At 42.4% G+C, this 14,816-nt stretch overlaps 1 protein-coding gene across 1 annotated transcript in view; it reads right to left on the reverse strand.

Annotated features, from left to right (window-relative positions):
* DHRSX (dehydrogenase/reductase X-linked) overlaps window positions 1-14,816 on the reverse strand; it is a 298,040-nt gene that overhangs the window by 209,753 nt on the left and 73,471 nt on the right. Inside the window, exon 3 of the mRNA XM_066599884.1 lies at window positions 14,493-14,561. Within this exon, the coding sequence (XP_066455981.1) occupies window positions 14,493-14,561 (69 nt within the window). The remainder of the gene's footprint in view (window positions 1-14,492; window positions 14,562-14,816) is intronic.

Raw genomic sequence — 14,816 nt, forward strand, 5'->3', positions numbered from 1 at the left:
GAAAAAAAACACTTCTTTTTAATGGAATGTACCATGCTGGATAAATAATGTAATAATTTATAGTACAGGAAAGAAGAAATTGCAAAAAGTCCTGCGCTCCTGGTGGGTGAGTAGATAAAAGTACATGCGAGTAGAAAGATAGAATTTGAAAATGACTGCAGCACTTGCAGGCTTAAACACTGATTAGATGATCAACTATTCAGCACTTTACTCCTTTTCTGGGAAAAATTCCATATGTGACAATCAGAGAGCAAATATGCCTTCTGATCGATCGAGGGGTGATAACATGAACAAAAATTTATGTATCCATTGCCCTGGGACAGCAAGATATACTTCTTCAAGCAGCCACTGCACCGACTTCATCTGGTGAGGAGGAAGGGGCGCCGACCCCAACCGATCTGTTCGTCTGTGTGCGTCCATTACTGCGGCGGCAGTTGCCATCTCCTCAGTGCCAGTCACGACACAATCACTTTCTCCCTCAAGGTTTCCATCTCCCCCACGGCCACCAGCATTATGACCCTCACTACAGCTCCTGCAGGTTGTCATTCAACTCCCCCAGAAGTCATGAGCCACTACATACAGAGACATATGGACAGGATTAAATATGGCCGCATAACAAAGTAGATTTGCCATTCAGAAGGCTGGGAAAAGCCAGGTGATAATAGTCATGTGAGCTTTATTAGAGGTATTCCCAGTTTATACATTTAGGGCTCGTTCACACTAACGTATTATTGTCACCAATAGGGCTCATGCCCATGAATGAAGCGGTAAAATGTTGCGGTCTTATCGCAGCATTTCACCAATTTCGTAAATTCCCCGCTCTGTTTTACAGCTGGGATGCGCATGAAAATGAAGCCCATACGCAATGTACTGCGGGATGAGCGAGCGTACTCGGAAAAGCACTACTCGCTCGAGTAATTTGCTTTATCCGAGTATCGCTGTGCTCGGGTCTGAAGATTCGGGTGCCGGCACGGAGCGGGGAGCTGCAGGGGAGAGCGGGGAGGAACGGAGGGGAGATCTTTCTCTCCTTCTCTCCCGCCCGCTCTCCCCTGCTCCCCTGCGACTCACCTGTCAGCCGCAGCGGCACCCGAATCTTCAGGGACGAGCACAGCGATACTCGGATAAAGCAAATTACTCGAGCGAGTAGTGCTTTACCGAGTACGTTCGCTCATCTCTAGTAGGTATGCTTTAAGAACACGGTCTATTTTTCATTATTTGCCTTTCCACGCCCTGGGAGCTATATTGTAGATTGTATTTTTGGTAGAATTTTTGTGGCACATGATATTTATTGGTTAATCTGCATAACTTTTCTAAGGCAAATGTGGAAAGAAAATGAATGTAGCCATTATATTTTTTGCGTAGTTCTACAAACACCTTTACTTATATTTTTAATTTATTGCACAGGTTGTAACAATAAAAAAATGTACAATGCATTCAGAAAGTTACAAATTTGTGTAATTTTTTTAAAATTAAAAACCTTTTTCCATTGCCATAAGTATTCAGACCCTTTGGTATGACACTTGAAATTCATCTCTAGGGCCCCCCATTTCTCTTTGTCATCTTCGAGATGCTGCCACACCTTGATTGGAGTCCATCTGTGGTAAATTCAGTTGATTGGCCATCAAAGACACGTCCCTGTCTATATAAGGTCTCACAGCTCAGTTAAAAGCACATGGAAGCTTGCCTGGAATTTGCCAAAAGCAGATAAAAGACTCTCAGACTGTGAGAAACCAGATTCTTTGGTCTGATGAAACCAAGATTGACTTTATGGCATCTGGAGGAAACCAGGCACTGTCCATCATCTGCCCAATACCATCCCTACAGTGAAGCATGGTGGTGGCAGCATCATGCTATGGGGGTGTTTTCCAGCAGTTGGGTCAGGGTTAATGGAAAGCGGAATGAAGCAAAATACAGAGGTCATCTTAAGGAAAACCTAATCTAACAAGTCAATGACCCTAAACATACCGCCAAAACAACACAGGAATGGCATAGGGCATGGTTTCTAAAATGATTTAGAAACCATACATTCCAGCGGGGGTAACGCTCAGCCGTGTATAGTCTTTATGGTGTTTCTCCAAATAATGGCGCTAAACGCTATGTTTTGTATAACCTGCAGAGATGTTAAAGCGATGTTGATTCATGTGGGTTCTGAGGGTGTTAGTTGTACGTATGGCAGTGCTACCCCCATGAAATGTATTGTTCCCAAATTATTTTCCCGTTTACGTGCAAGGGTAATGTTTTGGATTTTTAGAATGGACACACTACCCCCGAAAGGTCTTAATGAAATTTTGGAAAAAATATTAAAAAATAACTAAAATTTATAATGGGTGCGGGGAGTTGCTGCGGTACATTTATCTATGGATCTATGATGGTATCTCTGTTTTAGGTTTTTGTTAAATGGGTTTTAATGATAGTACAGATGTGTAATTTACTATTCTATAAATGATTTTCACTATAGGCTAAGTAAGTTAGAATGTGTAAATTTTATGAGAAGAGGGGAGTAGAACCATATATAGATTGTATGAACTAGGGCAGGAGACACCCCAGGACCATCTGTATAGAGACACTGTTGGAGAGTGTATAGAGCTCGGCTTATTAGAAACGTGTATTGGAGCCCTTAATCTCTATTACACATAATAGAAGAGGAAGAATGGTTATGTCACCACGCCATGCGGACCAGGCGTATGAATGGAACACATGGCATTCCACGAGTCATGGAGCACATGCGGCATGGATGTCAGAGATCCCGGATTCTGCGGGATTATCTTCGAAGAGTAACGTTGCGACGACATAACGTTAAGATGTGAGATGTCGTAATTAGAGATGAGCGAGCGTACTCGCTAAGGCAAACTACTCAAGCGAGTAGTGCCTTATGCAAGTACCTGCCCGCTCGTCTCTAAAGATTCGGGTGGCGGCGGGGGGCGGGAAGGAATGGGGGAGGAGATCTTTCGCTCACTCTCTCCCCCCTGCTCCTCCCTGCTCACAACCCGCAACTCATCGCTCTCCCCCGAATCTTTAGAGACAAACGGACAGGCACTCGCATAAGGCACTACTCGCTCGAGTAGTTTGCCTTAGCGAGTACGCTCGCTCCTCTCTAGGCGTAATGGAACACAACATGCGTTCCAAAAGCCGGTAATCATTACACGCTGGGCAGCACGTCACATCACCAGCATCATAGCGGAGACTGGCGCACCCGGTGTTAGAATGGCGGTCTCTCTCTAAATGGACATATGGTATGTATAGATAACTATATATAGACGTATTATGTTAAAAGGTAGCCCTTCACAGATATAGACTAAAATAAGATACTTTATTGAGAACTATTAAAAAATTGGGCTGACAGGCAGACAAACGAACAATAACGACGAAAAAAAGACTCCACTGTGCCTGTGGTTCACCATCAGAGCCACAGACACTACCGCTTCTTTTTATTTTTAGTTACGGGAAATTTAACCTAATCCTTAGAAGATAGACTTATTCCAGGGCTATAGTATCTATATGAAGGGTCGGCTAGGAGGGAAATAGACCGCAGGGTCTAAGCAGTGTGGCTATACTCGCCTTCCAATATTCTCCGGAGGAGACATTCTGCCTACTATCAAGCCTCAATTATCATAAGCTTGATCTAGTCCCTGCTCTCCTCAAACTCCAGAGAGAATTAGTATTTATCTTTACTCCCTTGGTATAAAAGAGTGTAGATATCTATCCACTCAATGCCGACATATTAGAATAAATTGCCAGCGAAGCAATTCCTTATATAAGGATATAAGGAACTCCAAGTGCGGACACTGATACATCCTGTGCCGACACTTCACAGCAGTTTATTGCTAAGTTAGGACTATTGAACAAACAATAAGAATAAAGAACAACTGAGAGATACGTTTATTCCAGTTTGGCACATGAACCATGACCAATAGATAATCTAAGAGACGCATCTGTTCATAAACACCATACTAACTTGGAGACGAGCTCCTGATGAACTGTCTGTAACAGGACAGGAAAACGCGGTGAGCAATTCTTCTGTTCCAAAGGAAAGGAACAAAAAATATCTCCCATTCTTACAGGAAGAGGGAATTTTTTTTGCTCTAAAATCACTGACAAAAAAATACTAGTCTTTTTTCATGGTACATTAACCCCTTAAGGACATGGCCTATTTTGGCGTTGAGGACCAAACGATTTTTGGTATTTTTTCATTTCCATTTTTCAAAAGCCATAACATTTTTATTTTTCCGTTGACGCGGACGTATAAGGGCTTGTTTTTTGCGTGACGAGCTGTAGTTTTTATTGGTAGCATTTTTGGTTACATAGACTACATTGTAAAACTTTTATGATTTTTTTTATGATCGCAGGGAGAGAAAACGCATCAATTCTGCCATAGGTTTTTTTTTTTGTTTTTTTTTTAAGCGTTAATTATGCAGCATAAATGACACACTACATTTTTTTCTGCGGGCTGGTACGGTTACAACGATACCAAAATTCTTATATTTTTTTTTTTTAGATTTTTTCCCTTTTCCACAAATTGGAAATTATTATTTTTTTCTAAACTCACTGCATACAAAGTGCTATAACTTTTTTATTTTTCCATGGACAGAGCTCTCTGGGAGCTTATTTTTCGTGAGACGAGCTGTAGTTTTTATTGGTACCATTTTGGGGTACACGCTTTTTTTAAAAATCGCTTTTATTGAGTTTTTTGGGAGGCAAAATGCATTTTTTTTTACGCTTTTTGCCGTGCAGGATAATAAGCATGTTCAATGTATTGTACACGTCGTTACGGACGCGTCGATACCAAATATGTGTGATTTTTAATTTTTTTTATGCTAATACGAGAAAAAGCATTTAAAAAGTTTTTTTTTACATTTTTTTTAACTTTTTTATTTTTTGTACTATATTTTTCTCTTTTTTTTACACAGTGTGTCCCCCTCTGAGAGACTTTTACTGCAGCACTGCAGATCACTGCAATAAGGCATGGATAGGACTTCTCTGTTGCCATGCCTTATCGCTTACTATAGCGATCACAGGCTATGGCAATACAGGACGCCGGTATCTGGCGTTCTGTTGCCATAACAACCAGCCGGGCTCTCGCGATGTTTATCATGAGAGCCGGCTGGAGTCACAGAGGGAGCCCTTTTCCTGCCGCGATCTACTTAGATGCCCCCCGCTGTTACTTAGATCAGAGATGCCCCCCGCTGTTGCAGCAGAACGCTGGCTCCCACTGCGGGATAGTGCGAGATCTTCTATGATCTCGCGCTATCCCCATGACGTAAGGGTACGTCATTTTTTTGCGGGAAGTACCCCGCTCCCATGACATACCCTTACGTCATGGGGCGGGAAGGGGTTAAAGAACGAATGTTTCACTATAAAATTATTTAGTCGAACTGAACGACATCCATCTTTTGTAGTTTGGATTAGAACTGTGAAGGGATATCTATCACACCTTGCTATATTGGCAGACAAATTTAGCCTGCACAACGTATGGAAGGGTATTTTGGGGACATCACCTAATAGTTAATACGCTTATATACATCTCGCTGCAGGCAAACCTTAGTCTGCATAATCTATTCTAGAACCTCTTGGAGAGATCACTTACCGTAACAGGTAACACGCATAAGTATACCTGTCATCTAGTTGTTTATTATAACACACCGGAACACCAAGTGTGAAGGGGTGGTAACCATCGCGGTGTCACGCTGTATTATACTATCTAGGGATACTATACATTGATGGTCCACTCATATACCAAAGGTTGCAATCTCAGCACAGTGGAGTCTTTATTTCGTCGTTATTATTTGTTTGTCTGTTGGCCCAGTTTTTTGATAGTTATCAATAAGGTATCTTATTTTAGTCTAGATCTGTGAAGCGCTTGCTTTTTTGGTCATATAGACTTTTCCGGCCCCTGTGAATTTTTATTATGTTAAGAGACCATCAGGTAAGTGCAGCCTTACTAAAATCAGGTGAGAACCCATGCTCGAGGCCAATGTGACTAGCCCTCTCCATCCGCCCAAAGCAGCTATCTTATTGTTAAATAGAGATTGATTATTCCAGAAATATTCCCATACACAACTTTTACAAAAAAACTTCTAACCTTTAAAATATGACTATAATAAGAAATGTATGTAACTGCAAGATTTTAAAAATGAGGATTTTTCCATTGATTGAGTTGGCTATGTAAGTCATTTACAATCAAGTCACTGCAAAAGCTTTTCAAACCATTTCCATTGTTCTCAGCCTGAAAAGAGCAATCGGCTCTCTGCAATCTGCAGTCATTTCTACACTGCAATAATATTTATGTATGTGCATCGCCAAAATACTATAATTATGGTTTATTTCTATGTATGTAATAGCCGTTCATACAGAACCAAAATTGCTTCATCAATGTATTGAATGCTTTCCTAATGGCAACTGGAATAAAGAGTTGTTTTTAAAAAAAAAAGATGGGCCACGGCAGCTTTGCCTCAGCCGGCAATCAAAATACCTCAAAACTACTTAGTAAAAGCCGAGCATAGAATGATTGTAGGGCGAACCAAAAGCTGGCTGCATGTTAGTATAAGAATTGCTGTATATCTAAAGAAAGTCAAAGACTAAGAGATTTGGCGGATCTTACGGGACAGAAAGTCTCTCTATTGGCTGGGTTCAGACTTTTAAATTACATGTACAAGCAGCCTGCAGGCTAGGATTATTTTACTACCATTTGCTGCTTATGGGCTCCTCATCATGAGTGTATGCACCATTGCGAGCGGCGTAGCGCAACATATTTGCACACTGAACAAGGCTTTTTTGCTCATGTAGTGTATTTTACAGCATCTTTTCTGCCCACAGGCCACGTTCATGTGCGCGGGACACTAAGCCGTACGGATTGATATGGCTAATCCCTCTAACGAGTTCTGGATATGTCCTTTTTCCAGCAGTATTTCACGTATCTCCTTGCGTATTTACGCACATTTGCAAACCCCATTTGACTTTAATAGGGACCTTTGGTACACAATTATGCAGAAAAATAGAACATGTTCTGTTTTTTTTTGTTTTTTGCGTGGCCAAAAAAAGTGCTTGCAAAATACGAAAAGATTATACAAACCCATTGAAATCAACTAGTTCTATTCTCTGCATGCTGTACAAATACACCAGGGTGAAGCCGGCCTAATTGTAATGCTTTGTACATGGCTTGGCAACTGTGGCCCCGCTGATTCTATCCCCGTTTTCCTTGGTTCCATAATAACTCATCCCCAGACAGGCTCTTCTTAGGTCCGGCTGCCAGCACTGTTAATGTGTTAAGTGGGTGGTCCCCCGCTGCTCACGCTCAATAAGTGACATCAGACTTGATTGACAGTCCGACACCCAATAATTCTTCGATGAAATACGGGGTGAGAAAGATATAATTTGAAGAACGTGATTTACCAATAGGGATAAAAGAAAAAAAATCCAGGAGTACTACTTTAATTGACCAACGGATTTTTTGGTATTTAGTAAATAACGGAAAAACACAAGTAACATAGTAACATTATTGTACTTTTTCCCGCAAATGCTAACATCTCCCCCTAAAAAGATACTAGATAATGAATAGATGCTTCAAATCCTATTAGAAAAAAACAATTTTTACAAAAAAAAGGCGCTATAAAACCAAAAATTTAAAAATGATGAGTGCTGCGATGGTGAATGATATGAAAAATTGCTCTGGTCCTCAGGCCCAAAATGAATGTGTTTCTACGGCAACAAGCAGTATTATTACAGAAGCATGATTATTTTAATCATAACAATCCATAGAATAAATGTTTAAGATTTTCACACACAAATTATCAGAATGTTGTTTTTGCAAATATTGACCTTTTCACCCAAAATATAAATAATATACAAATATGCAATTCCTTTTAAAAATTTTAAATTTTACCAAAATAATTTTGGTAAAGAGAAGGCATCATACCTTGATGGCTAATTAAGGTTTTCAGCCAATGGAACGGTGATACTATAACTCCCTTTTATTTGCAAAGCTTGTAGAAAGCATTACTAGTAACTGAATAGCTTCCGGAGAAAACCCCATTCCTCATCACACCCATGCTGCTTCTCATTCATTTTCACTTTAATGAAAATGCTAAGAAATTAAGTCAACAAAACTGTAAACTTTATAACATGGACAACAATACTGCAATGTCGAGACAAGGTCATCCAGTGAATTATTAATGAATCAATTGTAGTCTATACCATTTGCTTAAAGGGGTTGTACCATCATTTCAAGCTATCCTCTATCCACAGTTTGCTGATCAGTGTGGGTCTCACTGCTCAAGTCCCATTGAAATAAATGGAGCGCTGACTGCTCATGTGTGCCCAGCGCTCCATTCAGAGTGATGTCACTGTGGGGGGAGGGAGCGACCCCCAAAGCAACAGATAGCAGGTCACAGGAGTCCCATTCTTGAGATCAGAGGGGGTCTCAGCAGTGAGACTCCCACCAATTAGCTAGTCATCCCATATCCTGTAGACAGAGGCTAACTAGAAATTCTGGGGCAACTCCTTTAATTTAGATAGTCACCATAATAAAAGTGTAATTACCAATCACTTTGTTTGTGGTGAAATCAGCACTCCAGGACTTCTCTTTTTGCAGAAAAAAAACCTGAATTTTATTCCTCCATGAGAAAGCTGCGACGTTTCGACCTTAAGGAGGTCTTTATCAAGCATGATAAAAGTGAACTTGCACAATACTAGGGGTACATCAGATAAGGGTTAGCATAAACTTCACTAAAAGCTTTACCTGTGACTATACAAATTATTGCAGGAGTTTCAACACAGTGAGGACATAGAAATCTTTGGAAGATCCTACAAATATTAGTTAAAGGGAACTCGTCACCAGGTTCATACAAACCAAACCACCACCAGGACCGGTATGTACAGTGAGCTCATATATATTGTACTTTGAAGTGCTGTGGCTTTCAGAATAAACACTTTGAAGTTTAGCCCCTGAGTCCCAGGGACAGCACCATGTTGGCCTCTCCCCGATCATCTACAGTGACAGCTAGGGACTGTTACTCTAGATGTGGGTGGGGAGAGGTCGGTGTGGCCCACTCCCGTGACTCAGAGCACCCTTTTCAGTTAAACTTTAAAGTATGCTTATTCTGCAGCGCTTTAGAACAAAACAAACATGGGTGCAGTCTATATACCGGTCCTGGGTTCCCGCTGTTTGCACTAGTTTCTGTTATCCTTACTTATTCTGTTACCTGTACTCTGACCTTATCTGATTACTTTGATTCTGACCTCAGCTTCCTTGTCTGACAACCCATTTTGCCTGCTGTCTTGCTTCCCGTTATCCTCCTGGTATCTGACCTTGCTTTGTCGTCAACTCTATGATAAATCCTTGGCTTTGTCATTTTCCAGTACTGACCCCTGACTTGTCCAACTCTGTCGTCTGTCTATACTATCAATCAGCGGCTACTCTGATGACACACCATAGGGATTCGTAGCAGTTTAAGTACACATCCCACTTGGCAACACCTAAAGGAAAACCTAAGGTCCATAGGTATTGCTAGCCAGAGTAGCCAAGTCTGATTGTGAGAGTGTAATTGCTTGACAGGTATTAGTCCATTAAAAGGGGTTTTCCCAGAGGTTTGATTTACATAAAATTCAGTGCCCCTTGCCATAAAATAACAAATAAGCTTATACTCACCTCTCAAATCAAAAATCCAATCATGGTATTTGTATAGCGCCAACTTATTCCGCAGCGCTTTCAGGTAATTATTACTTATTACCCCCCACCAAGCTGGGTTCTCATTTTACCGACCTTGGAAGGCTGAGTCAACCTTGAGCCGGCTACCTGATTCATGCGGGGATCGAACTTGCAACCTTCAGGTCGTAGGCGAGAGCTTACACTCTGCACCACACGAGGCTCCTCTCTTCACTCCCTCTGTGTCCTGTGCTGCTGTTCCTGGTCATCACGTTTACAGGCTTTCTCAGGCGCTGCAGCCAATGACAGAGCTCAGCGATCGAGTGATGACCTCTGTTATTGGCTGCAGCCCCTGTGATGTTTCATAACCCAGCGGGACTGCAGCCTGTAGCCAAGCACTGGGCTCAGAACCAAGAGGTGGTGCGGGACACAGCGGGAATGTGGAAAAGGGACTACAATCCTAGTTATTTTATGGCAGGGGGATCTGGATTTTATGTAAATCAAACATCTCGGAAAACCTCTTTAAGTGAGTGTTGGACAATCATATCCAAAAGAGTGTCATTTTGGCACACATTTAAAAAATGTGTGAATCTGATCTGCATATCTTTTGTTTAACGGTATTGAATACTATAATTGACTATGCTATTCAATACAGAGGTATCCCGCAAAAAAGTATATCATTTATAGAAAATCCAAGACCAAACTCGAGCTCCCAGCATGGATACACGTCCTGCCGGGTGCACCGTAAACAGCAATAGAAACAGAACTCCGGCACTTCTGTGGATTTCAGAATTTTAAAAAAAGGGTTTTATTTAAATTTCATGGATAAAAACAGCTTCCAAAATTATGCTTACATGTTTCCAACAGAGTTCTTCTTCATAGCATAATCTTTTACAGAATGACCATTCTTTAAATACACGAAAAAAAAAAAAAATCGGGATGTAACAAAAAGACACAGCCAATAACAGAATGACCATCATTATGCTACATCTGTGAACAGCAAGGCATCTAAAATCAAATAACGGAATGACATTCATTCTAGAACATCTGTAAACAGCAAGGCATCTAAAAACCAAGAGATGTTCCAAAGAGTTAAGCCACCAGATTAACACCGATATGACAAATCCTATCTTAGATTCAAGCCCGCTGGACAGTTAGTTCGCAAAGTGTTTCTGATGTTTGGTTTGTGGGTTCTCTGATCTAGTATGGCTGTTTCGCTGACATAGTAACATAGTAACATAGTTTGTAAGGCCGAATGAAGACAATGTCCATCTAGTTCAGCCTGTTTATCCTCCTGTTTTGTTGATCCAGAGGAAGGCAAAAAACCCCAAGAGCAGAAACCAAAAGCCCTTTTGGGGGAAAAAATTCCTTCCCGACTCCCTAATGGCAATCAGACTATTCCCTGGATCAACCCCTAATAGTTCCTACCTGCCTGTATACCCGGATTAACAGTTAACCTAAGATTTATATCCTGTAATATCCTTTCGCTCCAGAAAGACATCAAGTCCCCTTTTAAACTCCTCTATGGATCTTGCCATCACCACGTCCTCAGGCAGAGAGTTCCACAGTCTCACTGCTCTTACAGTAAAGAACCCCTTTCTGTGTTGGTGATGAAACCTGCTTTCTTCTAGACGTAGCGGATGCCCTCTTGTTACCGTCACAGTCCTGGGTATAAACAGATCATGGGAGAGATCCTTGTATTGTCCCCTCATGTATTTATACATAGTTATTTGATCACCCCTTAGCCGTCTTTTTTTCTAGAGTAAATAATCCCAATTTGATAGCCTCTCTGGGTATTCCAGTCCCCTCATTCCATGTATTAGTTTAATTGCCCTTCTTTGAACCCCCTCCAGGACTGTAACATTTTTCCTAAGCACCGGTGACCAGAACTGTGCGCAGTATTCCATGTGGGGCCTGACAAATGCCTTATATAGTGGGAGGATAATGTTCTCGTCCTTCGTCCCTATACTTCTTTTAATGCACCCTAAGACTTTATTAGCCTTTGCAGCAGCTGACTGGCATTGGTTACTCCAGTTTAGTCTACAATCCACTAGTACCCCCAGGTCTTTTTCCATCTCACTTTTCCCAAGCTGTACCCCATTCAGTGTATATTGGTGACATCCGTTTCTCCTGCCCATGTGCATAACCTTACATTTATCAACATTGAACCTCATTTGCTATTTTTCTGCCCAAGCCCCCAGTTTATATAGGTCTGTTTGTAATCATACCTCGTCCTCCGTTGCATTGATTGTATTGTATAATTTTGTGTCATCTGCAACTATTGATATTGAGGACCTTCTTATGATTTGTGACAGCAATGAGATGGATACCGGATTTCATTGAACACCTAAACCAAAATTATTTAAATCTCAGTTTTCCAGCAGAGGAGCAAAAACAAGGAGTAGCTTTGTTGGATGAGTATCTTGTAGGAATATGGCTTCAGGTGCAGTGGTTTCTTACCACAAGTCCATCGCCGGAAACAAGCTCCTTCATGCACAGTCCCGTCATCTGATACATGTAAAAAGAGCATTACCCTTAGGGGAACTTATAAGAACAAGGAGAAATTCTTCAACTGAAATCTCATGGAATAAAGAAAAGGAAATAGTGAGCGAGCGTTTAAGAGAACAAGGATACCATGAAGGGTAAATAGAACAAGCAAAACTTAAGGCCATAATAAGAGAGAGAAATTTCTTGCTGAACAATAAAGCAAGTTACAAGCGCCAGCCACTACACAGAAATCGGCGCGGAGACTTTGACTGCTTCCGCTCCGACCTCCGTGTATTTCCGTCGCTGACAGCATGCCAATCAACTATTGATGACCTATTCTGACGATAGGTCATCAATAGTTTTTCCCTGGAAAACCCATTTAATGCATAAGCGGTTTCCAAGCATTTTCAGGAGGTGCCCAATGGAGACACATCAGCTTTCCAAGTAATTGGTATAGAGTGCGTTAAGTCACCAGGGTGAGGTGGAGATCAGAGAAGATTCTACTGAAAAGAGGGAACTTTGGCAAACTAGATGTCCGGCGGGTTAGAATCAAAGTTATGATTTGTCATATCAGTGTTAATCTGGTGACTTAAAGGGGTGGTCTCGCGAAACAAAGTGGGGTTATACACTTCCGTATGGCCATATTAATGCACTTTGTAATATACATCGTGCATTAATTATGAGCCATACAGAAGTTATTCACTTACCTGCTCCGTTGCTGGCGTCCTCGTCTCCATGGTTCCGTCTAAATTCGCTGGCAGCTTGCTTTTTTAGACGCGCTTGCGCAGTCCAGTCTTCTCCTTCCAGCACGAGCCGCTTCAGTGTGCTCCCCGCTACAGCTCTTCTGCGCATGCGCAGATGAGCTGTCACTGCTCGGGAGCGCGCTGGAGCGGCCATTCTGTACCTTCCTCTGTTAGAGGAAGGTGCAGAAACTGGAGCTGCCGTTCTGAGAAGCCGCCCAGGTGTCCAGCTGTCCCGAGAAGCCGCCCAGGTAAGTGATGGGTCGGGGGTGATGTTCACTGACAGGTGAAGGCCCCGGAGCCCAGCGCTGGGCTCCGGGGCCTTCACCTGGGCTCCGGAACCTAGCGCTGGGCTCCGGAACCTAGCGCTGGGCTCCGGAACCTAGCGCTGGGCTCCGGAACCTAGCGCTGGGCTCCGGAACCTAGCGTTAGGCTCCGGGGCCTAGCGCTGGGCTCTGGGGCCTTCACCTGGGCTCCGGGGCCTTCACCTGGGCTGAGGGTCTAGCGCTGGGGAGCCGGGAGCGTAGCGCTGGGGAGCCGGGAGCGTAGCGCTGGGGAGCCGGGAGCGTAGCGCTGGGGAGCCGGGAGCGTAGCGCTGGGGAGCCGGGAGCGTAGCGCTGGGGAGCCGGGAGCGTAGCGCTGGGGAGCCGGGAGCGTAGCGCTGGGGAGCCGGGGGCTAGCGCCGGTTACCTGCTGCCTGGCGGTGGGTGACTGGTCGGCGGCTGCGGTGGGTCCGGTCGGCGGCTGCGGGGCGTCGTGTTGTCATGGAGACACAGCTGGTAGCGTCTCGGGAGCGCGCACGTCGGGCTGCAGCGAGCGACGGGAAAAGAGCTGGCGGCCATCTTGGGGAAACTTTTATAAGTTGCTGAAACACTGGAACGGTAAGTACAAACCAGCTAGAAATGTCATTTACAGGGGGGCTTAGTAATGTATACTTAATGGGGGGGACTGGGCAAAAAAAAAAATTCACTGCTTCCTCGAGACATCTCCTTTAATACTCTTGAACATGTATTGATTTTTGGATGCCCTGATGTTCACAGTTGTATATAATGACAGTCATTTTGTTATTGGCTGAGACTTTTTGTCCCCTCCTTAGTTCTTTTGTGTATGGTCGTTCTGAAAAAGAATATGCAATGAAGAAGAACTCGGCTCGAAACATGTAGGAGCAATTACTGAAGATGTTTTTATCCATGAAATGTAAATAAAATGCTGCAATCCACGGAAGAGCTGGAGTTTTATTTCTGTATATAGAAATGGTTACATTATGACCTGTGCATTGTGAATGTAAAACATTCTGTACAACCATCATTACAATCAGGACTCAACTCTTCTAGAAATACCTTCATCAACATTGGTTCTCTCCTATATTGTATTCTACATAAACCCGCATTGTTCAAGTATGATCAAGAATGCATCTCTACATAATGAATGTAAATAGACGTCTAGAAGATAGAAGGAATGTTTATTTATGACTTATCAAACCTACTAAAGTTCAGCATGACAAAGAAATGCGGAGATGAAGCAGAAGCCAAAGGCTCATGGTCTGCTAAGCAGTGTGACTATTCAAGAGACTGCTCCATTAGCTTCCTGTCAGTTATGGTATTGACGCTATAGAAAATGCTTACCTTTCTCATGCAAGGTGTCTTGTTGTATTCTTGTCACTGCTTGCCTGCCATCACTTTCATTGTTCCCAACTGTAACAGATCACAGAACTGTTTATTGCTTGCAATTACAACGGAATGATAAAAATTGTTGCATAATGCTGTTTATGTTTTAGATAAACTTCTTATGGACAGGAAATATAAAGCAGCCTAGAACAGCGAGCGAAGAAAAAAAATTACATTATCATATCTAATATATTTAAAGCATGCCCATTACTTATGTTTCATCCATAAATCAATATATGTAAGCATAGATAATAAACCCTGGTTATCTAGAAATGGTTCCCA

Source organism: Eleutherodactylus coqui, chromosome 4 (assembly GCF_035609145.1).
Source record: "Eleutherodactylus coqui strain aEleCoq1 chromosome 4, aEleCoq1.hap1, whole genome shotgun sequence".
Lineage (NCBI taxonomy): Eukaryota > Metazoa > Chordata > Amphibia > Anura > Eleutherodactylidae > Eleutherodactylus > Eleutherodactylus coqui.